The sequence below is a fragment of the Oryzias latipes genome, chromosome 3 (genome assembly GCF_002234675.1).
Source record: "Oryzias latipes chromosome 3, ASM223467v1".
In the NCBI taxonomy this organism is placed as follows: domain Eukaryota; kingdom Metazoa; phylum Chordata; class Actinopteri; order Beloniformes; family Adrianichthyidae; genus Oryzias; species Oryzias latipes.
Window position 1 is genome coordinate 4,433,535 of NC_019861.2, and position 26,181 is coordinate 4,459,715.

General features: G+C 43.6%; 1 protein-coding gene across 2 annotated transcripts in view; it reads right to left on the reverse strand.

Moving 5' to 3' along the window:
- Positions 1–26,067, reverse strand: part of serinc4 (serine incorporator 4) — a 37,821-nt gene extending 11,754 nt beyond the window's left edge. The window contains exons 1-2 of one of the 2 annotated variants that reach the window (XM_023951918.1): positions 25,824–26,067; positions 4,067–4,234 (exon numbers count right to left, since the gene is read on the reverse strand). In XM_023951918.1, the coding sequence (XP_023807686.1) occupies positions 4,067–4,234; positions 25,824–25,850 (195 nt within the window). In that variant the 5' untranslated portion in view covers positions 25,851–26,067. Of the gene's footprint in view, positions 1–4,066; positions 4,235–20,394; positions 20,722–25,823 lie in introns of those variants that run through there. The other variant, XM_023951917.1, reaches the window with a different exon arrangement.
- Between the last annotated feature and the right edge of the window lie 114 nt (positions 26,068–26,181).

Genomic DNA, 26,181 nt, shown 5'->3' on the forward strand with positions numbered 1-26,181 from the left:
ATTCGACGATATAAAGCAATATATATACAGTATATATGTATATATATATATATATATATATATATATATATATATATATATATATATATATAGATATATATATATATATATATATATATATATATATATATATATATATATATATATATATCTTCTTCTTTCTCTTTCGGCTTTTCCCATCAGGGGTCGCCACAGCGAATCATCCTTTTCCACCTCACTCTATCATGAACATCTTCTACCCTAACATTAGCCAACTTCATGTCCTCTGTTAAGACATCCATGTATCTCCTCTTTGGCCGTCCTCTTGCCCTCCTGCCAGGCAGCTCCATCTCCAACATCCTTCTACCAATATATCCACTATCCCTCCTCTGAACATGTCCAAACCATCTCAGTCTGGCTTCTCTGACTTTGTCGCTAACACGGGCAACATGAGCCGTCCCTCTGATGTACTCGTTCCTTATCCTGTCTAACCTGGTCACTCCTAAGGAGAACCTCAACATCTTCATCTCCGCTACCTCCATCTCAGCCTCTTGTCTCTGTCTCACTGCTACCGTCTCTAACCCATAGAGCAGAGCTGGTCTCACCACTGTCTTGTACACCTTTCCTTTGAGTCTTGCTGGCACTCTTCTGTCACACAACACTCCTGACACTTTCCTCCACCCGCTCCAACCTGCCTGCACTCGCCTCTTCACCTCTTTTCCACACTCCCCATCACACTGAACTGTTGACCCCAAGTACTTAAACTCCTGCACCTTCTTCACCTCAGCCCCCTGTAACCTAACGCTTCTACCTTGATCCCTCTCGTTCAGAGTATATATATATATACTGATCGTTCCGATGGGTTAAATAAATCATCAAATCAGAGAGAAAGTTCACCTCCAAACTGGTTATTTTTGTCCAGATAATGAAGCAAAAGTTTGTTTATAGCACATTTATGCTTTGTGACCGGAACTACTTTTTTAGGCGTGGTATATCACTGTGATATCACTTTTTAATGCACACCCATCAGCCAATCAGAATCGAGTATTCACCTGGACCATGGTACAAGCAACTGTAATTGTCACTTTAAAAAGTTATAGTAAATAAATAATGAGTTATTTAACATTAAGGAGTAGTTATATTTATTTTTCATTACATTTAGTTACATGTATAAGTTATATCTGGCCCTTTGAGGACAGCCGCTATCCTCGGTGAAAATGAGTTTGACACATGTCCCACCCATCCAGTTCACGGAGCCCAATGTGCCTGTGTGCAACATTTGTTTGGGTGGGAGCGGGGAGGAGCAGGCGGATGGGCACAACCGGGGAATGAGGCTCCCCCCGAGTGACCGGCCCCCCGCCAGGCAGTCAGGAGGCGGCAAGCCAGCTGCCCGCTGGGGAGTGAGCAGCACCGACCGGGACTAGAGGAGACTGGTTAAGCTGGTCAGGAGGGCCAGCTCTGTCCTGGGCCGTACTCTGTGGAGGAGGCGGGAGAGAGGAGGTCCAAGTTCAGATCCATCATGGACAACAGCTTTGACCCACTGAACCCAACTGGGAAGAGACAGAGAAGGACTGCAGGTCTTTCATTCCCACCACCATCAGACTGCACAACTCATCTGTATGACTGGGTCATCAACATCTGCACAGTTAATTGTTATTTATATATTTACTTATTTGTTTGTGTGATCCCATATCTGATGAGCCGTAATTGTTCTATCACTTGCTTTTTTTTCTTTGGGCTGCCATGAAGAATACATTTCTCACTGTAAAGTTTCATTCCATTGAAAGATATTTTTAAGGGGGTTAATTGATATAATAATTGTGCAGATTAAGCCTGGTTATTCAATTGGCATGTTGCTGAACCCATTGCAGCAGCTTTCAACTTTACTTTGCCCACTTATGGTTTTCCAAGCATTGCTGAAGACAAAATCCATCAGAGATTTTTTGTCCAGATTTTACTTTACTGGGCTTGACTCACTGAAAAATGTTTACTAACAATATTATTGTATTACTGAAAATAATATGTAGAAGCATTTGTACAGAGCATCAAACCTGTCACTACTTCCTCTACAATAATGACGATTATGCAGATGACATTGTGATCCTCGGTGTGGTCAGGATTTATGTCCAAAGAAATTAAGTGACACAAAGAGGTTCTTGGAAATGAACCGGTGACCCTGAGAGCAAAGAACAACGGTTCCACCGCTGATCCACAGTCACAATTCAAAGAACATTTTAATCTATTTTGTCCATTTTGAATGTGGGCGCAAATGTGGGAATAGTTTCCAGTCACTTTATTTACTTTAAGAATATTTCTTGAAAAATAAGTTTGTTTGTTTTTTCCAAATACAGATGGTTTTGAAAGAAAGCCTTAATTATTGTGGAGCTTTACCCTTTTGGGCTTTAAATAAATGTTCTGCATCACATCTGCGTCTGAACGGCGAGAGAGCCTGAAAGGTGGCTGGTGACTGCGGCTGATGGCGCCATGACAACATTAGCCAGAAGCAGAAATTTTTACAACATTTTCAAATGTTGACATCTTTTATCAAGACTTTTTCTAGTGAATAAACGGTTTTAGTGAGCAAAGTAAGATTAAAACAGACTAAAACAGTCATCATTTTATTCCTTTCAAACAGGATGTTTGAAAGGAGTGCACACTCACACCTATGAAATACACACCATAACAGAGTTAGAGTGACCAGTCAACCTATGAAGCATGTTTTTGGACGGTGGGACGAAGCCGGAGTCCCCGGAGAGAACCCACGCATGCACGGGGAGAACATGCTAACTCCACACAGAAAGGCCCCCATTGATGTTCTGTTTCAGGTCCCTCAGCTGGGGCTTGAACCAGGGGACTGTGAGGCAAGAGCGCTAACCACTGCACCACCGTGCAGCGCTGCTAGGATAAAGACTCTAAATTGTTACATTGGTGTGTGTGTGGGTGTGGTTCTGTGGCCCTGTGATGGACTGACAACCTGTCCGCGTGTACCCCACCTTCATCCACATTCATCCACCAATAGTAGCTAGGATTGGCTTCAGCAACCCCATGACCCCAAAAGGAGTTCAGTAGATTTAGAAGATGGATGGATGGATGGATGGATGGATGGATGGATGGGATGGATGGATGGATGGATGGATGGATGGATGGATGGATGGAGGGATGGATGGATGGGATGGATGGATGGGATGGATGGATGGATGGATGGGATGGATGGATGGAGGGATGGATGGATGGATGGAGGGATGGATCGATGGATGGATGGATGGATGGATGGGATGGATGGATGGGATGGATGGATGGATGGATGGATGGATGGATGGGATGGATGGATGGATGGATGGGATGGATGGATGGATGGATGGATGGGATGGATGGATGGGATGGATGGATGGATGGATGGATGGATGGATGGGATGGATGGATGGAGGGATGGATGGATGGATGGAGGGATGGATGGATGGGATGGATGGATGGATGGATGGGATGGATGGATGGATGGATGGGTGGAGGGATGGATGGATGGGATGGATGGATGGATGGGAAGGATGGATGGATGGATGGGATGGATGGATGGATGGGTGGAGGGATGGATGGATGGATGGGTGGATGGATGGATTGGGCCACCTCATAACGGAGGTTCATCACTGAACCTTCTAAATCCCACAAGCCAGGAAACACATTTAAAAGAAATATTTTACCCCCTCCCTCTGCAGTAACTGCTACAAACTCTTCAAGATAGACTGCCGTGTGTTCTTATGCTTTACGTTTCTGCTTATATCTTTTTTTAAACTTATTTATGTGTTCATGCAGGTCGTGCATCTTAGGCAAATTCAAAAATGATTGAGGGTTAAATTTTATAAAAGAATAATGTTTTTAGCCATAAAAACAGGAGTTCTTATAGTGAAGCCAACAATAAAGTTATATTAAAAATTGAATTTATTTTAAGAGGCCACAGAGGAACAGAGCAAAAAGATTGAGAGGAAACCTTGAGGACAAGAGCATGCGGGACGTCTGGAACTTTGTAAACACCATACAAGCCAATTCCTCTTTGCATCAGTGACGGCCCCTTGTGGAATGTTGCACTCACATTTTCCCTGACCAGCTCAGAGACGGTGCGCGACAGCATCAGACAGGAGACGGCGCAGCTCAGGATATGGAAGAGCGTGTACATGACCCGCGTGCTGGTGGAGGACTTGACCGGGGGGCAGAAGGCACAGCAGAGCGAGCAAGGGGCCGGTCCACAGCAGCAGCATATCTGAGGAGAGATGGAGGGGGCAGAGTCAGCAGTGAGGTCTCGGTGCTGTGGTTCCTTCTGAAGCCCCCTGGAAGGCTTACTGGGAGGCAAACAGGGCTTCTTTACCCCCCCCCCCCCCCACTGTTCTCCTGTTTGCCATGTTCTGTCTTCTCAGGGTCCCACTTCTTCTTGGCTAACCTCTTCCTCTCAAAAAAACTCCTGATCTTCATCATTCCACCACCAAGTCTCCTGACCTGCTTTCTGCTTTACGGATGAAACGTCAATTTCCTTCCTCCCATTTTCCCTCATCACTTTAGCCGATCACACCAACTTCCACTTTCAGTCTCATCACCCATCTGACCCCATCCAGAACATTTTCATCAAACTCCTCCTTCAGGATTTTCCCTCTTTCCACTCCATGATCAAACATCTTGAAGCTGCTCCTAATCTATACGCTTTGCTCTTTTTCCATGTGAAGATCACTCTAAAGATCAACTTTTCTTCTGTCCATCAACTCTATTTTTCCTGTCAAAGTCTCTACATTCAAAGTTTTTCCTCTAAGTCCTTCATTTCTGTCTTTCTTTTCCTCTCTCTGCTGAAGAACACACCTTCCTCCTCTCCTTCTTCCACCATCCAGGGTGGTTGTTGGAACCTCAACCAACTCTGATCTGTTTCGGATGCCGTCTTTCCACGACTGCATTTCCCCAAACTTAGGACCGGGACATGAGAGCACAGAATTCTGCCCCCTTGTGGTTACAGTAGGTACTGCTGGTGAGTTTATTTAGCACCATAATGAACACACACACGCAAACACACCAACACATGGTAAAAAAAAATACAAACAATATAAAATACACACAACATAACACACAAATACCATATTACAAAAACACACACCATAACATGCATACAGTATTACAACACACACATACACACACAGTGACACACAACACAAACATCATGAACAAATACACACATACATCATAACTACCACATATACAGAATAATACATACACATGTACACATCTTGAACACACACTAGGCATGCACATCATAGAACAAATAGACAAATAGACACACACATTAAACGCACACACTATAACACTTATAGATACATACATTATAACAAATACATGCAATAACTTAATTATTATAACCACACACAAATAAACACACACACACACCGTACCACCTATGTTAAAACAGAAACACATACACTATAATTCACAGATATTATCTGATACACAGACATACACAATACCAAACACACACACAAAATCTATGAACAAATACACACAAACATCATAAAAATCACACATACAAAACAAAATATACACACACATTTTGAAAAGACAACCATATACCAGAAGTCATATACACTATCCAACAAATAGACACTGTAGACACACGCACATCAAAACACACACACACTATAACACTCATAGACACTCATTATGACACACACATGCCCTGACTTGCAACCCACAAACAAATAAGCACACATATTATAATCGCACTCACACAGACCAAAATTAGCCAAAACACAAGCACAAACAGGTAGAAGCCACAAAACACATTTAACAATTATAAAAACATCACCAAAATACGCACACATAAACAAAAATGCACACATATAGATACTATACCACACACTGAGTGTAAAACACACATACACATACACATTCCCTGGCCTCTGAGCTGGAATCGGGATCAAAACTGTTCGGCTGGACAGCTCCAACACCAAAGGTGACTGGAGTGGGACTTTCACTGTTACCAATTACTGTAAAGAAGAATGACTCTCACCATTCAAGCCCGCACCTGTACAGGTAACAGTAAGCAGCTGATTTTCTAACCAGTCTTCATGCTAATCAGTCATAATGACATGTTCCATAAATCCATTATGTTTGTCATGGATGAATATGCAGTGTAATATGGATATTTCTGAGAGATAGTAGAAAAGATGCACATGAAGAATTTCTGCTGTCACTGTTGGAGGAGAAGGAGCGATGACACAAAGAAAATACTTAGAAATGTCTGAACCAAAAATAACAAGATCTCTTCTTATCCTGCCTCATATGTCGGAGCTTCTGGAGAAGTTAGAGACTGATAAGTTTAGTGCTGTCATATTAATTGCAGTGGTTTCCGTTTTTGTCACATTAGGTTGTATTTTTCCATGCACAGTCTGTTCCTCTCCATCCCATCATTTTGGTACCCACAAGTTCGATGAAAAAAAAAATAAGTGAAAGAAAAAGTGAATTTTCAAAAAAACAATGCCCTTCTTTCTGATGGCTGGTTTGATCGGCACATGGTGGAATACACATTTATTCTTTTTTGTTTTCTACATTTATTTTTTAGTGCAACAAACCCAAAACTCTAAATAGCAAAGTTTTGCTGAATTAAGTGATGAAACTTCTCTGAGCCACGGACAGACAGGTGTCTGTGTCATGTCCTACTTTCTTCTTTCTCTTTCGGCTTTTCCCATCAGGGGTCGCCACAGCGAATCATCCTTTTCCACCTCACTCTATCATGGACATCTTCTACCCTAACATTAGCCAACTTCATGTCCTCTGTTAAGACATCCATGTATCTCCTCTTTGGCCGTCCTCTTGCCCTCCTGCCAGGCAGCTCCATCTCCAACATCCTTCTACCAATATATCCACTATCCCTCCTCTGAACATGTCCAAACCATCTCAGTCTGGCTTCTCTGACTTTGTCGCTAACACAGGCAACATGAGCCGTCCCTCTGATGTACTCGTTCCTTATCCTGTCTAACCTGGTCACTCCTAAGGAGAACCTCAACATCTTCATCTCCGCTACCTCCATCTCAGCCTCTTGTCTCTGTCTCACTGCTACCGTCTCTAACCCATAGAGCAGAGCTGGTCTCACCACTGTCTTGTACACCTTTCCTTTGAGTCTTGCTGGCACTCTTCTGTCACACAACACTCCTGACACTTTCCTCCACCCGCTCCAACCTGCCTGCACTCGCCTCTTCACCTCTTTTCCACACTCCCCATCACACTGAACTGTTGACCCCAAGTACTTAAACTCCTGCACCTTCTTCACCTCAGCCCCCTGTAACCTAACGCTTCTACCTTGATCCCTCTCGTTCAGACACATGTATTCTGTCTTACTACGACTGACCTTCATGCCTCTTCTTTCCAGAGCAAACCTCCACCTCTCTAGCTGTTCCTCCACCTGCTCTCTACTCTCACTGCAAATTACGATGTCAACAAATTACGATGTGTCATGTCCTACTTTAAGGCCCGTAATGCAGGATTATCCCTTCCACAAGGGAAACTGCTGCAGGCAGGGAGGGGATTAACCAGCGAAAACATACAACATTCACTAAGACCTCAAAACAGCCCAAATGCAGCCTTCGAGTCCTTTTGGATCACATAAGAAGGAAAATTAACTGTGTCTGCAGTCAGGAGGAGAAGGGAGACGGGAGAAGGGCGCACTTAGGGTTGGAGGATGATGTGATTGGCTGAGGAAAGAACTGGGAGTGACTGACAGGAGAGTTGACAAATCACATGGCTGCATCTCCGTTGACTGAAGGAGATGTTGTTTTTGAATGTGCGTAGAGATAAGGCAGCCAACCTCAGATCATAGGATCAAAGGGTCCTACTCCTACCTCTCATTACTCCCAGTGGTTGGGGTGGAGCCTTTTATGGCAGTTGAGGACTGAAAAATGGTGTTTGAAGCCCATTTCTTTTGCAAACTCTCCACAATATGCACAGGAAACTGACATCCATTGTCCTTTGAGTAGCTTTGGAATCAGGGATCCCAAACCAAGCACTGCTTTCAGTCCCTGCATGACCTGAAGACATGTGGTGGATGACACACATGGGATTTCCATGAGTGGTAATCTGTCACTACTTTGTGTTGTTTTTGTCAAACTCACAAAGTTTGAGTGAGATTTTCGTCAAGGAACAGTCCAGCAGAGCCATAGACATGACATTTATGTTTTCAGAACCTTGGCCCGTTCTGATTTTGGGATTACGTTCCCGTGTCCACATCTTACCAGCAAATTCATCCCTAAAGATGCGTTCACACCGAACGGGATTGAGATGCAGCCAGTTTCAATGTTAACTACAGATGCGATCTGACGTCCTGCGATGCGATTTGAGCGGCGTGGCCAGAGTTCAAATATTTGAACTCGCATTGCATCTACCAATCAGGCACTCAGCTTTGGGCATGTGATGCTTTCAGTGAATCAAACAGTGGGTAGAATACACATCCAATACCAGCATTTTTGTCCTAAACTTCCAGCTTTTTTGCTAACCCGCTGTGGCCGGAGCCCATCCCGACTACTGCTGGGCGAAGGCGGGATACATCCTGGACAGGTCGCCAGCCCGTCGCACCAGTGACGTGCGGTGAGGTTAATGGCTGGTGAGGCACTGACGTCATCAGTCAGATTTACAAACATATGAACCATGAGTATAAATAACTGAGTAGCTTATTCACCATTTGATTGACAACAGTTAACGTTTTGTTTAAAATATAATTTCAACATGTTTTTTTTCATATACAAACTGCAGCATAGAAAAAAGCACAAACGTTATTATCGTCTTACCTTTAGTTGTAAATAAAGTCCATACGCCGCTCCTTCTGAAGAAAATGAGTTGCCGCTTCCTATCACTTCTTCTAGTATTTTTTAGCGTCATAATCTCAGGGCTCACCGGCGCCCCCTAACATGAGGCACGAGAACTGCAACATGAGGCACGAGAACTGCTGGCCTCACCCAGCGGCTTTTTCGCCGTCGTTTAGCGCTCAGCACAAGAAACACGTCCCTCACATACAGTTATTTATAAAAACAAGCACTGTGCATCATATACATCTGCTAAATTATTTAAACTCAGCTCATATAGTACAAGTGATTGAACCGACATACAGAGAGACAGCAGTACCGTCTGACTGCATAGGTATTGCGCAATCCAAGGTGAGGCTCAGCGGGCTGGTGCCTCATCGCACGTCACTTAGTATCTGAACGGCAAATGCGGAAATTCAGCGATTTTGAAAAGAAAAAACACCCAAAAATGGTACATTTAAATGGAAAATGACCGCAAAGCACAACTTACTGATTAAATATAATAATTGAATTTATTTGTTCTCTTTTCTTCCCATAATGACAGGTGAGGCTGTGCCTCACCTGCCTCTCCTGACTGCACGTCACTGCGTCGCACCCACAGCGGCTCTCAGATAGAGAGCTGCTGGATGAGAAGGAAGCCTGCTCGGGCCTCCTTGACTTGGTGATATTGTTCTTTTTTTTGATAGAGACAATAATAAAATGTTTTTGTTTTTATTTTCCCCTCTTGGATTAAGCGGGACAGTGAACATTCAAATTGTGTCACAGAGACATAGAAACACAGTGGAAGAGGCTGTCATACAGACAGACAGTTAGTGAAGCTGCCGGTACCGGGAGAATCTCTGAATGATCTCATGAACCCAGACGTGATTACTGATGTTTTTGTAGAACTCTTCATAATAAATAAAACTGATCTCTAAACATCATCCGTGTCTTTCATGCATTGTAAACAAGATAAACATAGACACTGCTCCATGAAGCGATAAGGCTAAAAACATGAGCTAGGAGCTCCTCCCACACGCGGCAGTGGCGTTAAGCTAGAAGTTAGACAGCGAAGACACAGTTCTACAGTGTGTTTTCCTTATCAAGCAGCATCCTAGTTTTCTGAATTCCTCTATTCGGCAGAGTCTCTGATACTTTTGTGTAGTATTTGATTATCCCATGTCTATAGATCATAATTGCACATATCGCATTAGAAAACATTTGGTCCAAAGTTGATCTGGAAATGTTGATCAACTGTTTTGTTTCATTTCATCTTGACTACCTTGACCCTTTGGATGAAGAAGGTTTCAGGTGTGAAGTGTGACTATTGTGTCATCAAGAATGAAAGGAAAGGTGAAGAAGACTGTGATGAGAGCAGCCATGTTGTTGGTTTAGAGACTCTGATGCAGAGATAGGAAGCAGAGCTGGAGACAGCAGAGATGAAGATGCTGAGATTCTGTTTGGGACCAGGATGGATCAGAAATGAATCCATGCAGAGAAACTAGATCTGCCAGTTTCTTTATCTACATGTGAGTTCATGTAGATAAAGACATGGACATGGGACCTGGTATCAGGAAGTAAGACGACTCCATCTCTTAGGCACTGCCTTTCTCTCCTTATGATCATTTCATGATGTCATCCAAGAGTCGGCCTCGGCAGCGTCTCTGCGTTTCTCCCATGAAAACAAACAACATCCAAACTTTTGCAAAGATAGATGTGTTTATTGTGCATTTAAAAGGAAAGAATTCAGCCAATCACTGCTAGGTCCATGGAGAAAGTGGGTGTTTGTCTGGCGGTGGTGCTGACAGTGCAGACTCTTCCTGGAAGGGGCTGTTCCCCACTTTGTGATGTCACAAGGTGAAGACCCACTTGTTTTTGTGGATTGGGAGGGGCTGGTACTCAGAGAGCAGGTATTTAGAGGAATGTTCAGAAATGCGTGAACGAATCAAAATACTGCTTTAAGGTTGTTTATAGTGAGTGATTAATAATATAAAACACTAAAAAGCTCAAAGAAGTAGATTTTGAATGGTATAGGCCCCTTTAGACTACTGTTTGGTTTAAGTCATAGTCCAACTGTCTCCAAATCTCCGACTACACAGTACCCACTACAAAACAAGATTATCACTAGCAAATATCTTTGTTAAACAAACTTGAACATTCACTTATATTGTCAATGGAAAAGAAATTCAAGAATGCTTTAAAAGCAGAGTGGAAATCGAAGCTTCATACTGATTGGTTTGGATTTCAGGTGATTTATTAAGGCACAACTGGACTTCCCCATCATCAACATATGCCTTAATTGAGCTGCAGCTCCTTTTGAAGTGACTGTAATGTTATTTTCCTTCATAATGTTTTCTGTGTTTTGAAAGGTCTTGTCTCTGGATTGAGTTGCATTATTGCAGATACTGGCAGGTGATCACTGCCATCCTTTAGTTGTTTTCCCCACATTTAAACTGGCAACCGTATTTGTAAAATATTATCCATGTGACACCACATGTGTTGTTACCTGAGTCAGACTAAATATGTTGGCAATATAAAAAAAAAAATATTATATATATTAATATATATATTAAAAATGTGTTGTTACCTGAGTCAATGTGTTAGCCATAACTGCCTTACAGGTGGATACGGGCTGCCTGAGGGTGATAAATGGGCAAGCCTCTACAGGGCACATAGATGGTCTGCACAAAATGTTATGGTCGTTGACCACTCTTTGAGCCCACGAGGCGAAAATGTTGTGCATTCTGCAGGTATGCTGCAGGCGTTGTAGTGGATACTTAAGCAACACATAAGGATAAGTAGAAGTAAAGTAGTTAGATGGAGGTGTGTCCTACAGATTTCTCATTTTCTTCAACCCCCTGAACGCTGTGCACTGCACAGGGAGCCCAGTAGTGTTCAAGTAGAAGGTGTGCCCCCCCTGTGCATGTCTTGCTTTCAGCCTGACTGTTAGAAATGAGGGAGTTAGACAATCAGAGCGTACATTTTGGGTGCATCTTACAGGCACTTCCATATCAAGTGTGTGCAGCACTGGGCGCACTCAGTAAGGAGCCAGTCTTCCCACCACTAACAACTTGAGAGCTTTGTAAAGGGCTTCATATGACAGCATCACCCGTACGTCACAGGTACATGTAACTGACACTTTCCTTACAAATGTATCGTGAAACAACCACGCACGACAATGGTTTGTTCCATTTTCATGATGTCCCCCACAAGGGAACTGCAAGACTCACCTGCGCTCTTCTTAAGATAGAGTCCCTCCTATCTAGGCCTGGACAACCCAAAAACCCACAGCAACCGTACGAGTCAACCACTGAACCGGTGCGTGAGACTAAAGGCTGATTTTCATCCACCTCATTAATCATATCGAACAGTTAAACTTACCGTGCATCATATCTGGACCACTACCTGCACCCCGTTACAGAGACACAAAATTCTCTCGAATCCCTCGGCTCCATATCTGGTTAAAAATGTACTGCCACTCCTTAAACATCCAGTCCATTGACAATTTCACCACATTTTGTAGTAGACCAAACCTTTTGACAACAGAGATGTGATATTTAATAAACCACTTTTGTTTTGGTTTTCTCTATGATTTTCCATTTTTAAGCTGCGTTCACACTAAACGCGATTCACGGAACTAATTGGCCTTGGCCGCCTCTCCTTAGGCTGCTCACCGCCTGTCCAAAAAAGTGTTCATAAGCTTGATGCCCCGGCCAGCTGTGGGAGGAGCTACTTGGAGCGGTGTCTGAGTTTATGTCATTTACAATGCATGAAAGACACGGATGGTGATGGTGATTTTTTTAACATCACTGGTTTTATAAAGCAAGAGACCTCTGTGAGAACGGTGAAGAAACGCTACTTGACTACCAAAACCAACTAAAACTATATACCGTAAATTCCGGATTACAAAGCGCACCCGATTACAAGCCGCACCCACCCATATTCACGTGTTTGACTGCTTTTATACATACACAAGCCGCGTCAGAGTACAAGCCGCGCATGTGTTAGGTGATATTGTCATCCTGACAGATCACGTCCAGCATCCCAGAGTGAGTGCAATTCATTAGCACATTGTGGGTGGTGCCAGTTTTGCCTCTGGGTCACGTATTTGAGTGTATCGACATCTGTCAAACAGCATGGACCTATATTCTGTTCACAAGTCCCTCAGTTATGGTGTTTTTATTTCATTTTTTTTTTACTTATTGACAATCTAGGTATCTAACATAAAATTACAAACAGTAACCATATAATCAACATTACATCCCTCAGTTATAATGAGGAAATTTACATCCGCGATTCCACATTTCCCATGAGTCTTAGGGGCTAAAGGCGGGGCCAACGCCCGGCTCGCCATTCTGTTGTACGTGTTTAAGAATGAGCAAGTAGCAGCAGTGCATGGAGGGGTGAACGGGTACAGCTCTCCTTCCGCTTGTGTCGCAGCAGCGTTATGGGAGTAACAGGGCTGGTTAGAAAACACAACGGTAAAATAAAGCAGCGGCGACTGAAAAGCGCGCGCCTCAGCGCGATACGCGCGCCTCAGTGCGGCGCGTGCGTCAGAATTCAGAAGCCTCTGCGCTCCGCTCCCGCCCCGCGCGCTCCTTGTTTCCCCTACCTATCTACTCCGACACCTCTGGCCAGGGCGGCTTCAAGGAGGAGCACTTCGTCCCCGTTGCGCCGGTGGATGGAGCAAATCGTTTCTGTGCAAAGCAATCGGACTTAATACTGTACGTTTTGTGTATGAGGGGCGGGTGCGTTGTTACGTGTGGGAGCCTTCAGACTGCCATCGGCCCCGCAGCTCAATCAGCAGGAGAAGATGTCTCCAGCTCACACGGAGGCTGTGAGTTTTTCAAAGCAAAATTCCGCTTTTACGGTTTCCTTAGAAACCGTAAATGGAGTGTAAATTCACTCCATGCGCTGTTCTCTCCGTCACGCAGCAAACCGGCTTTTCCAAACCCGTTGGTGACGGTGGACTTTTTTACGCTGCTTTTAACGATTGCTTTTAACTTGAAAGCTTCATCATATTGTAGCGGCGATCACGTGCATGTTGGGTCTAATGGCCCCAAAGGATTCTGGGATGCGGCCGGGCATGCGTGTTTCGTTTTGTTGAACCATGACTGAAGTGTCTAAGACCTGAAGTCTAGTCCATGCTGTTTGGCTGCTAAGAGGTGTGTTGAATAAAAATGCCTTGTGCTTGGTGTTAGATAGAGAATTCAAACTATTCACTGAGTTCGAATCGGCCGCCAATTAAATCCATAAATTAGCCGCGTCACTGAATAAGCCGCAAGGCTGTAAGCGCAGGAAAAAAGTAGCGTCTTGTAGTCCGGAAATTACGGTAATCAAACCGTAAAACAGACCAGAAATTCATATTTTGCTAACATCATTTCTGTAAATAAAAATAACCCCAGAGTCCTCTTCACCACAGTTGAATCTTTAATCAACTCAAATGCGAACAAAAACACAATGCCAGCCTCCGCCTCATTGTGTGAGGACTTTGCAGACCACTTCAGGAGCAAGATTGATTCTGTCAGAGTGAACATCATAAAAGGACAGAAAAGCCTTTTTATTGGCAATGTTGGCTTGATTTTACCTGAGGAAGCACTGGGCAGTTTTGACCTGGTTGAAGCTGCAACACTTGGTCGAGTTTTCTCCCAAGTTAATCCAACAACTTGTTTTTTAGACCCCATCCCTACATCACTTTTTAAAACCTTTTACGGGTCTTTTGAGAGTGAGATTTTAAATATCATGAACTCCTCTCTACAGACGGGTATTTTTCCTGCTGCCTTTAAAACGGCAGTGGTGAAACCGTTACTCAAGAAAACTAATCAGTTTTTAATAACTACAGACCTGTGTCCAACTTGCCATTTTTAAGTAAGGTTTTAGAAAAACTTGTTTTTATTCAGCTAAACGAGTTTCTCTTACAAAACAACATTTTTGAGATAAACCAGTCTGGCTTTAGGACGAGCCACAGCACAGAGACAGCCTTGTTAAAAATTGGTAATGATCTCAGGTGTGCCTTGGATTCAGGTCAGATCTCAGCACTAGTTCTGTTAGATCTAAGTGCAGCATTTGATACTGTTGATCACCTGATCCTTGTAAACAGACTTAAAAGTCTTGGTCTTTCAGGGACTGTTCTCAAGTGGTTCGAGTCGTATCTCATGGAGAGAAGCTTTATGGTAAGCATGGACACATATTTTTCCGGGGTCCATGAAATTAATTGTGGTGTGCCTCAAGGTTCCATCCTGGGCCCCTTGCTTTTTAACATTTACATGCTTCCTCTGGGGAATGTCATCAGGAGCCACAACATCAGTTTTCATAGCTATGCTGATGATACCCAGCTGTACATAGCTATGTCTCCTGATGACACAAGACCAATAGAAGCACTTTTTAACTGTATTTTAGATGTGAAATTATGGATGGCAAATAATTTTCTGCAGCTCAACCAGGAAAAAACTGAAATTTTAGTTATTGGTCCTGAGGCCAAGAGAGAGAAACAGTTTCTGAAGCTACAGGAACTTTCCTTAAGTCATTCGGAAGCAGTCAGAAACCTGGGTGTTATCTTTGACTCTAAGCTGACTTTTATCCCCCATATAAAACAGGTGGTTAAAACTGGTTTTTATCATCTCAAAAATCTGGCTAGAGTCCGCCCACTACTCTCTCTTGCTAAAATGGAGATGCTAATGCATGCTTTTATCATGAGTGAAATTGATTACTGTAACGCCCTGCTTGCTGGTCTTCCAAAAACAAATATTAGGAACCTTCAGCTTCTCCAGAACTCTGCTGCACGAGTTCTTACAAAGACCAGGAGGCGGGCTCACATCACCCCAATTTTAAAATCCCTGCATTGCTTCAGTATTGATTTAAAGATACTTTTAACAGTTTTTAATGTCTTAACGGTCTTGCGCCTTCTTATTTATCAGATCTTTTAGTAAGATATGAACCCTCGCGGACCCTGAGATCCTCTGGCACTGGTCTGTTAACCATTCCAACTGTAAAAACTAAAACCTATGGAGAAGCTGCATTTCAGCACTATGGTCCCCGCTTATGGAACAGTCTGCCAGAGGGCCTGAGAGCCGCAGAGAGCATTGATGCTTATAAGAAAAGGCTCAAGACCCATCTTTTTAACCTGGCTTTTAGCTAATTTTTATTTATTATTTATTTATTTTACTACTTTTATTTATTTATTCAGTTATTTATCTATATGTATTTTCTATTTTTATTTTATTTCTTTATCCATTTTATCTTGTTTTATGAACTTGAACCTGATTTTTAACGTGTTATTTTAATTAACCTTATTTCAATGTTTTATCGTTTTTATCAATATGTTTACTTTTTGATTCTCATTTTTATTCATTTTTATTTCCGGTGCTTCCTCAGCTGGAACCTCTCCCTCTGGGACGGCTGCTGTTCAGCCACTGCGGCTCTGGGTGGGGACCTGCATCACCGCTTAGCTGTGGTGGAGTGGTCCCCGCCTGTGATGTTGCATTTGGCTGTCTATGTGGCTGTTCACAGAGGGGGAGGTTCCAATTATTAGCATTTCCAGCATCCTGTTTTTGTGCTCAGCATATGTTTTACAGCCTATTTTTCATTGTCATTTCCCATCAGTTAGAGAGTGGGAGGTGTGAAAGGCGTGGGGGGCTAGGTACGGGGAGGGGGGCCCTATTATTTATTTATTTATTAATGCTTGCTTGTTTTTATATTTTGTTGTTTTAATGTAAAGCACTTTGTGTTATATTTTTATATGAAAAGTGCTTTATAAATAAAGTTTGATTTGATTTGATTTGATTTGATCAGGTTTATTTATTACGAAGAGCTCTATAAAAACATAGGTATTCACGTCTCCATGTCTGTACCACAAGCTTCACTCCCACTTTAACCCTTGTGCTATCCTAGGCACTTTAACATTGGGAGTTGGGTCATCTAGACCCACTAGACCAGTGTTTTTCAACCAGTGTGCCGCGGCACACTTGTGTGCCGTGGGAGATGGTCAAGTGTGCCGTGGAAAATTGCCCTCATTAACTGATCTAAAAACATTTAACATCTCCAGGAAATCAGCTCTTTGTTCATTCAAACAGGCCCTGATAAAACACTGAGAAGTTAAGAATATGAAATATCATAAAATTATTTTTTCTTTGTGTTTATATGATTCTATTAAAGACACTTTGATAAGAATCACGGTCCTGCAATTTAGCTGCAGCTATAACTGTGTAAGGAAAAGTCCCGCCCCTTTAACTGTCTCCACCAATCATTCTTGAAGGCTTAATCACATGTCATCAGTCTGACCAATCAGAAGTGGTTAAAGTATTCACTTCCTTGTTTCGATTTAGCGCAAAAAAGTCTCTCAGTTCCAACAAAAATACCAGCTAAAGCTCGTCTTTAGCGGTGTAGCTTTCCACAGAATCTGGTATCAGACTGTGGAACAAGTGAACAAAACAATGAAGCTCAAAGACGCTGGTCTTTCTGCGGTCGGCGCATTAACGGCACTACATCTCCCATGATGCATTAAAGTGACTGTCTTAGCGCACAATGAGTCTCTCCTCTTAACGTCTTAAAACAACGAACACACATCAAACAGTTTTTGAATCTTGACTTAATTTTTAATACATCTTTTAGTAAAAAACAGCTGCAGCTTCCAGCTTTTTCTGCAACAATTATCACAAAAATGCACGTGAGATTGCAGAGGGGCTGTAGATCAATACAGACTATGAGCTTTTTCTTTTTTTTTCTTTTATTTATCTTTTTTTTGGATGCTGGTGTGCCGCGGGATTTTTGTCAAGGTTAAAGTGTGCCGTGGCTCAAAAAAGGTTGAAAAACACTGCACTAGACAGTGCTCTGAACCTTTTTTCTTCAATGATTTGTGATCTTCACTGGTGTCCATGGATTACATGAAATCTTTCCACCTTTATCCACCTTTGTCATGGTAGGGAGAACACGTCAATGGAAGGGTGGGGTCATCTAAGATAGCACAAGGGTTATAGATGCCTCTTCCGCAGTGTTATGTTCAAGCCTTCAAACTCTGACCAAGTTTGAAGGCTCTCAGTCTCTGACCGAGACCGAGGATCCCGCCATCCGCTGATTGAACGAATTGTCTTTATTGTAAAATGTTTGCGCATCATTACAAATTTTTAGTTTTCTGCATGTTTGGTTTAATTTTGTTATCTTCAAAACGTTCATGCTTGTGAGAGTTGAGAGGAATGATTGGAATTGTGATGTCTTCTGTCAATTGTCAGATTTAGCAAAGACAGGAAGCGACGTATGGTTTGCGCATGCTGGTCATGCAATGAAACCGATGGAGTTCTGTGTACAGATCAGGTGGTGTCAAGAATTTCTCGCCACATGTAAAATATCAGAAACTTTGGCGTTTCATGGCTGCCATTTTTTGAACGAGCACAAAGATAACTGAGCTGAGTGAGCGAACCTTACAGCTGCGCAAGGATTTGTAAGGTTAACCGCATGCTAATACATGCTTCCTGTACTTTGAGTTGTATAGTAGCTCTGTCTCAGGCTAACTAAAGTGTACATGTATATTTACCTAATAAAGTGATTTTCACATGAGAAAAAACCTATAGCTTTCTTTACTTACTTTCTTTCCTTGTTCTTTATTCTTCGTTAACATTTTAATCCACGTTACATCCACTGTTTTTCTTCCAGTAAAGCCTCTAATAAATGAAAGTCCCGCCCCGCTGCGTCACCGGATTTGACATACAAATTTCGGCCTATCAGATCAACCAGAAAGGTTACCGCCACCAAGTGACAAACACACCCCTTGAACATTTCTCGAAACTCAGCGAGCATGCAGCGAGAGTGCAGCGGGCAACAGTGCAGTTGTAAAATGCGGGATTGCTCGTTTGGCATTTCGTTTGCGCGGCTGTAAGGTTCACTCACTCAGTTCCTGAATCCACTCACTCAGTTATCTTTGCGCTCGTTCAATTAATGGCAGCCATGGAACGCCATTAGAAACTGTCACTCAGTTGAAGCGAAAAAACGTGAATTTTTAATCTGTAACATACATCCCATGTTGGTCCACTGACTGTAAAAGAGAACTGGACTGCGTGACCTCTCCCCCCCAACGTTCCAACGTACCCGCTGGTTCCAAGAAGCCAAAATCACATAGACTTCTATAGAGAAATAAACAACTGTAACTCAGTCATTCTATTGGTCAGAATAACCATTCTTGATCTGATACCTTTTTTAACATGTTTTTGATAATCCTCTTTTTTTTCTGGAAATTTTTTCTTCATCCCAAAATATTCAAGTCATAAACTGATCAATCAGATGCCTTAATAAAAGTAGATGGTTTCTCGCTGAACGTTTGATTGACAGATTCTTTTTAGTCTTATTTCAGAGGAAGGGGCTCGGCCTTCCTACCAGCTCACTCCGTCTTGTCTTTAGAGGCTGCCTTAGAAGCCCAGACCAAATACTACTTACTGACGATTTCTGGTTCCAACTTGGCGCCGTCCGTGTTGCCAAAAAATGGCCACTGAATTGACTTCATTTGGTTGGAACTGAAAGTAGGCCATTTTCTGTAGATGACGTCACACTCGCTCCAGTTCTCAGATTCAATGTATCGGTCACAAAACAACAATGAAACCACCGCTGATATAAATGTTAGGATAATAGAAAAACACAGCAGTGTCGTCACCACTAAATGCTTAACACAACAGCTCTTAATGATGATAATCTGATTGTGTGGTTGATCATAGGCACAAGTGTGATTAGCTTTGAGAGTAACAAGAATGTGTTGCTGTTCAAGTGTTTGATAGAAACACAGTGCTGTTAAGTAACTCAAGTGGATGAGAGTATTGTTGTGTAAGTTACTGCTATACATGACGGAGTACTTGTAGTTTAAAACTAATCACTTAGTTTACAAACACATTGTCTGGTAGTTGTCCTTTCACTACAGGACTTCTGCGTTACTTTCTTTGTAAAACTTAAAGAACGTCCGGCCGGCAGCGGAGGGAGCGATGCCGCTCCGGCTCTGTGTCTGTCGTCCAGCCAGCCGCCCAGAGTAAAAATCACCTCGCTATAGTCAATGGAAGCATCAATGATGCAATGGAAAATGTAGTTTATTATTGCTCTAAACCAGAAATGTGAAGGTATCTGCTGTAAATCCAAGTATTGCTCACATCCGTGTTAATGAGTGACTCATCACGTGAATAATTATTTCATGGGAACGACGGAATTTTTTTTTTTAACCATGTCAGGTCACGGGCTCCGTATTTTACAGTGTTCAAGAGCAACACAACAAGTGTGTTTGTCTGTCACAAGTGATTAACAGTTCTGTAGTCAGTTCAGTTTGCAGAACAAGTATTTCAGTCATCATCAAGGAATGCTGTGTGTCTGAAACTAACACATGCTTTAGAGTGACACACTGAGTTTGTGTAATGAACTCAGTGTGTTTTGGAGTACAGCACCACAAGAATTGTCATGTAGGACACAAGTAAATGGAACCACTGAAGCTTCTCGTATCATCTCTAAACAACCAGCAGACATCTTCCGCTCTGCTGAACAAACACAGCAAGTTTTTCTTTTTCTTCCTCCAAAGACTTGAAGCACCCCCCCCACACACACACACATATCCACAAAAATCAGTGAGTCTCTGACTTAAAGCTCTCACCTGATAGGCCACCATGTTCAGGAAGTAGCTGTAGACACTGGTGCGGCTCATCTCCTGCGTGGCGGACATGCCGCCCCCCCCGCAGCGCTTCTCCTCGGCCAGCACGCCCCTACATTTGGCCATGAACCTTCAGCTTTTGTCTCAGAGTTGGAGCAAACACGCCATCCTCGCAGCAGCACTCCCAGTGGTCCACAGTGGTCCTCCTCAGGCTGGATTAAATGAAGGCTTCCCACAGCCGAGCCCCCCCAGCATGAGCCCCAGTTCAGCCGCTCTCAGTCCAGCCTGGTGGGGGACAGTGCTTCGCTGTCAGGCGCTGCCAGAAGAGAGGGAGCGGTGGCGCTTCATCCCTCCCCCTGTTTTGCTCAGATTAGGGATAGAGACTGCGAGGGGAGGGGGGGGGGGATCAGGTCAACTTGGACAGCCTGTCCCATCTGTGCGTCCCTTCCCTCCCTCCCCCTCTCCCCAGGGCTGCACGCAGCACAATGGGATTAGGCAACAGTTGTTTCAATCCGAGTTCTAAGGATGAAGTTTTGCTGCCTTCCTTGACCCCTGCAGGTCTGGCCACAGCTGCCCCCCCCCCCCCCCCCCCCCCAAACACACATGTGTTTCCATAGAAAAAACCCTGAACCACAGAAGCAAACTTTGAAAATGCTCTCAGGGACAACATGTGAACCTGCATCCAAGTTCTCCACTGAAGAAGCATCCACCAGGTCTGACCACTGGGGGGCCTGCAGGTCTGGTTTTTGAGTCAGCCGCTGCTCATCCTGTGTCAGTCTAAAGCTCTTTGATCACAGCCTGACAAATGTCCTCCCTACTCTCTGGACACATCTGTTGAGTTCAGGAACAATGAGATGGTGGACTCTGATCTGGTCTGGTCTCCAGAACTGAAACATTGACTGTGGAACTGCAGCGGAGAGCTGAGGATGTGTGACAGTCCGATCAGATCTGGGTCAGTGTACATAATCCCATCGCAGCTCAGCCCTCAGGATGACCTTCACCTTCCAGCAGCACTTCGGATCCTGTGTTATCTGTGCGGCTGCCCTGACAAATGCCTTCCCACTCTGTTAGTCCTCATGAAGTTCGTGAGTTATTTCATCAGGATCTGCTACGTCTAAAACACCAAGACCTCATCCTCCTGGAATAACACTGACATACACCAATACATTATTGCAGAATATTTTCAGTGACGAGTTTAAAGCCAATCACACATTTTGAACGCAGGCCTTCTTCATTTCAGAAGTGCAGCGTGACATCATGTCCTGCAGAAATGTCCGAACAGCACCATCCCCTCATGTGGTAAGTCTGCAGCAGTCCATCAGGAAAACATGAACGCTAATGGTTGAAAGTCTTTAGGGGACACTCGTGCAAGCTTTTGTGTTGATGTGTGCGACTGAGGTCAGCAGACAGGTTTTCAATACAGAAAATGTTATCTGACAAAAAAACGGCGGCGAGCTGCAAACTGTCAAAGAAGCAAGGTCGGCCCGGGGCGCGCTCATCTAAGAGGCTTGGAGCTACAAACCCAGTGAGAGCAGACTCCCCCGCCGCTGGAAGGATTAGTCTGAATCGGACGGACAGCATCACAGCTGACGTCCATAACTACAACCAAGCCAGCTGAGCCTGTGACGGGCAGTGATGGCGGTCTGGAAGCAGACGCTTCAATGGGACAGAACACAACTGAAGAGCAACATCATCCAGACCGACTCACACATAGTGGAAAACTATCCAAACGGAGAGCAGACGCAGACAAACGCAGCTAAAAGGCAAAAAATCTAACACAAATAAATGCAGAACCATAACAAGAGACACGGATAAAAATGAGTTCAAATACAAAAATGCTGACACACAACAGCAACAGTGATGCTACACAACCACACACTTTCAAATCAAACTCAACCAACATGGTTGTTTCTACACAAAACACACAGTCACCAACCAAAACATGAGCAATTTTCTGAATCAATAATGACACTAAATTATAAAAAGTGTGAATGCTTTGAGCTGAATGTGGTCACTCAAGAGGCGGAACCTTTTTGCTTAACCCTTGTGCTATCTTAGATGACCCCCCCCTTACATTAACGTGTTCTCCCTACCATGACAAAGGTGGATAAAGGTGGAAAGATTTCATGTAATCCATGGACACCAGTGAAGATCACAAATCATTGAAGAAAAAAGGTTCAGAGCACTGTCTAGTGGGTCTAGATGACCCAACTCCCAATGTTAAAGTGCCTAGGATAGCACAAAGGTTAAACTGCTGTAGGAATTTTCCTATAGTACTAATAAATGATATGTGGAAAGAAGTAACTTTTAAATGGGTGTTAACATGTAATAAAGAGAAATCTTTTGAAAAATGCAAAAATATATCCAAAAAGCTTGTAGTAATCATGAATCTGTTCTACTCTAGAAATATCTGTGTGCATATTCCATTGTAAGCATGAAGTTACGTTCACACCAAACGTGATTTGTGTGGTAGCGGCATCCAGTTTCTATGTTGAGCCGATCTACAGAAGTGATATACTGTACGTAAACACAACAGACACACAAAAATCGCCAAGAAACATGACAAGCATTCTAAAAAACAATTTTACGTACACATATTCCATGACATTTGAACCAGATTCTTCTCGCTGGGAGGTGAGAGCGCTAACCACCGCGCCAGCGTGCAGCCTGTGTATGAATTCCTCTCTAGATATAAAGATCTGTTTAAAGGAAGTGCAATTTGTCACTGCGCCGTTGGTTTGTACGGCGCTCTGAGTTCAGCAGAGGAAGAGCTTAGTTTTCACAATTCAGATCAATTTCACATAAAGACTTTATGCTAAAATGTAGAGTGATGGATAACTTCTGAGCTTTACAAAACTGACAGAAGAATTGTGATCAGACTTGGAAACAGTGTCGGCAGTTGTCTGCAGTCTATCGTGCTGCAGCTGCAGTTTCTGCCTCACAGACACACTGGACACACTTCACTGCTTATTAAAGCTATTTTTGCACCAAACTTGATTCAGTTCCCAGCAAATTCCCGTCCAACACCTATGTTTGGACCAACATCAAATTTGCTGAATGCTCATCCAAATGAGATTGAGGGTCGTGTTGGAGAATCTGAATGCATGGAGGGTCGCCATAAACTTTTGTTTTCTGTTGTTTCTTTTAAAAATCATTATGTTCCTTTTAATGTTGCATATCTTTGCAGTTTACTTCTTTTTAGTTCTCTTTAGCTGAAGCCACCAGGTTTTTTTTTTTTTCTCCAGACATGAAGTTGAAGGACTTTAGTACTTCTTCCTCGACAAACCTCCTCTTCATCCCTCCTGTTGCATACTGTGTTGAAGTTTACGTCGCTGTTTTACAGATTAATGTGTCATCTGCCGAGCCATGCAAGTCAATCTCAGATTAGTAGGTTTATCTCAAATTTACTTCAAAATACGGGAAAGTCTCTGCAAATAACAATACATATTTTGGAAAAATCTTGGATGCCAATCTCTCTGGAAGATGCTGGATTATCAGACCAGAGCATTCTATCTATTCACCATGGCAACCATCCTTTTTTTTCTTTAGATGGTCAAGCAGCTGAGCAAACAGATGCCAGCTGAAGGGCTCTTGGACAGATGCTACTGCGGGGGCCACCTTGTTTCAGTGACTTCAACCTGATGCTCCTATTAAAGTTTAACAGCCCACAGTGTTGCATTGAACGACTGCTGTTGTGGATTTCTGTGTTTTATGAATGACGTGTTCTTGTGGACTAAAGCGGTTTGTGGAGTGGATGTGAATGAAGTCTTCCGCTCTCGTTCCTGGAACATCTCTGTGGACGGTTGGTGGGCTGCAGACCACATGGTCCCTGCGGTCATCACGTGCTTCTGCTGGCGGTCCAGTCAACAGCATTCCAGGGGGCCCGTTCACTCTCAGATAATTGCTGTTGCCTTGTGAGAGCGGAGGAAGAGGAGAACGTGCCTCAGAGAACAAAGGACAGAAAAGCGCGGCTGCAAATGTCTGAGAGCGCTCCGTGTCTGCTGCAGCAGGATTGTGCAATGACAGAGGGCTGCAGTCCAAGTTCACGGGTCCTGATGGGCTTCCTGAAGACAGCCTGTCTCAGGTTTGGAGCAGAGCAGCTTTCAGCGACCAGCGCCTCTGCTGGTGCTCACAGAAATCACATCCACTCATGCACAGGAGTCCATGCTGTGGTTCCTCCTGCTGCGCTGTGGTCATGGTGGGGTTTGAGGAATACAGATGCTTTAGGTGTTGAGGGAATCTGGCTTAATGTTAACTGCTGATCCCAACAAACACTGACCCCCCCCCACACACACACACGCACACACACACACTCTCACAATCGTGTGTCTCACGGTGGTGAGCATCTCTGCCAAACTAACTGACTGAAGTAACAATAGAGCCTCATGGACTGGACCATCACCGAGGGGTGAGGTCACTTTTAAAGTAGAATGAAATCTGATGCTAATTTAAATTGGATTTACTTTTAATTTGAAATTTCTACGTTATTTTTAGGAATGGTTTACAGTCGTCGTTGTTGGGATGCAGAATTCCCGACGAGGACGACGTTTTATTCAAATTTCAGTCAGACAACTCTCACAGAAGAATATCTTTTTCACAACATCTTTAGGTTGGAATTCACAACTTCGCTTTGGCATAAGGCTCCGTTCAATTCCTTGAGATAATTCTTTTTTCCTTAGACTTTCGGGTAACAAAACCCCGTAACGGAGCCCACAGGTGGAAGCCGGGGAGGAGGGAGAGGCGAAGAATGAGGGCTGAATGTAAGAGAGAATGAACAATTGTACACCTGACTTAAATAGGACGCTGAGCAGGTGAGTTAATAGACTGACCCGCCCTAGGGGAGTAATCTGTAAACACTGCAGAGTGTGCCTGCCCAAAATGCGACGAGTCGCAATTTTTAGATTTCCTAGATCCTTAATTCAATTCACCCACATTTTCAGTGTCTGCTTTGACGCTAAAAATAGAAGAAGTTCATTTTGATGTTATCCAATGACAGTTTTTGGATCCTAACATCACCACATTGTAGAGGGAAATGAACTTCCATATGATAACTGTTCTTTGCATGAGGGAGCGGTGAGCGACAGCCTCAGCAAAGCTCTGGAACAATGCTGGGGTTGAATGCAGCACATTATCAGAAGAAACTGGAGGAAAACTCGCACTCTTCTGCTCGGAGGCTGTGCGTGGGACGCACTTGGACAAAACCCAAGGCCACGTCCACCTGTCACTGGTTCCAACAGAACAAAGTGAAGGTTCTGGAGTGGTCAAACTGAGTTTGGCTGAAGGAAGATCAGATCTACATTCATCTTCAGCAGCATTCAGAGCTATTTGGAGCTTGTAGGTGGAAAGGTGTAAACTCAGATTGTTCACATCTTCTTTGGGTTTGGGGGAGTTCATCTGAAATGCTGAGTAGAACCTGAACAGGCGTGTCTCACCTGAGCTCGACACCAGTGCCTTGTCATGGTGTCCTCCACACTGCCAGGCAACCGTCAGTCGTACAGAAGGATGAAGGGGTTGGTGTGACCACAGCAGCTCCTCTCCGGACCCCGTGCCATTCCTCCGGCCCCCCCACGAGTCTGCTGAGGGACCTGGGCTCTGCACTGCTCCCCTCTTTCCAGTAATCTTGTTAGTCTGAGGAGTGATGGAGCTAAGGAACACAGATGCCTGAAAGAGTGTGGAGACAGGAAATCTGAGGCTGAAGCTCGAGTAAACCTCTTACATGCCACAGGAATAGAAGCAGGAGGAGGGATCGGGGGGGGGGGGGGGGGGGGGGGGCTGTAATCCTGTGACTTT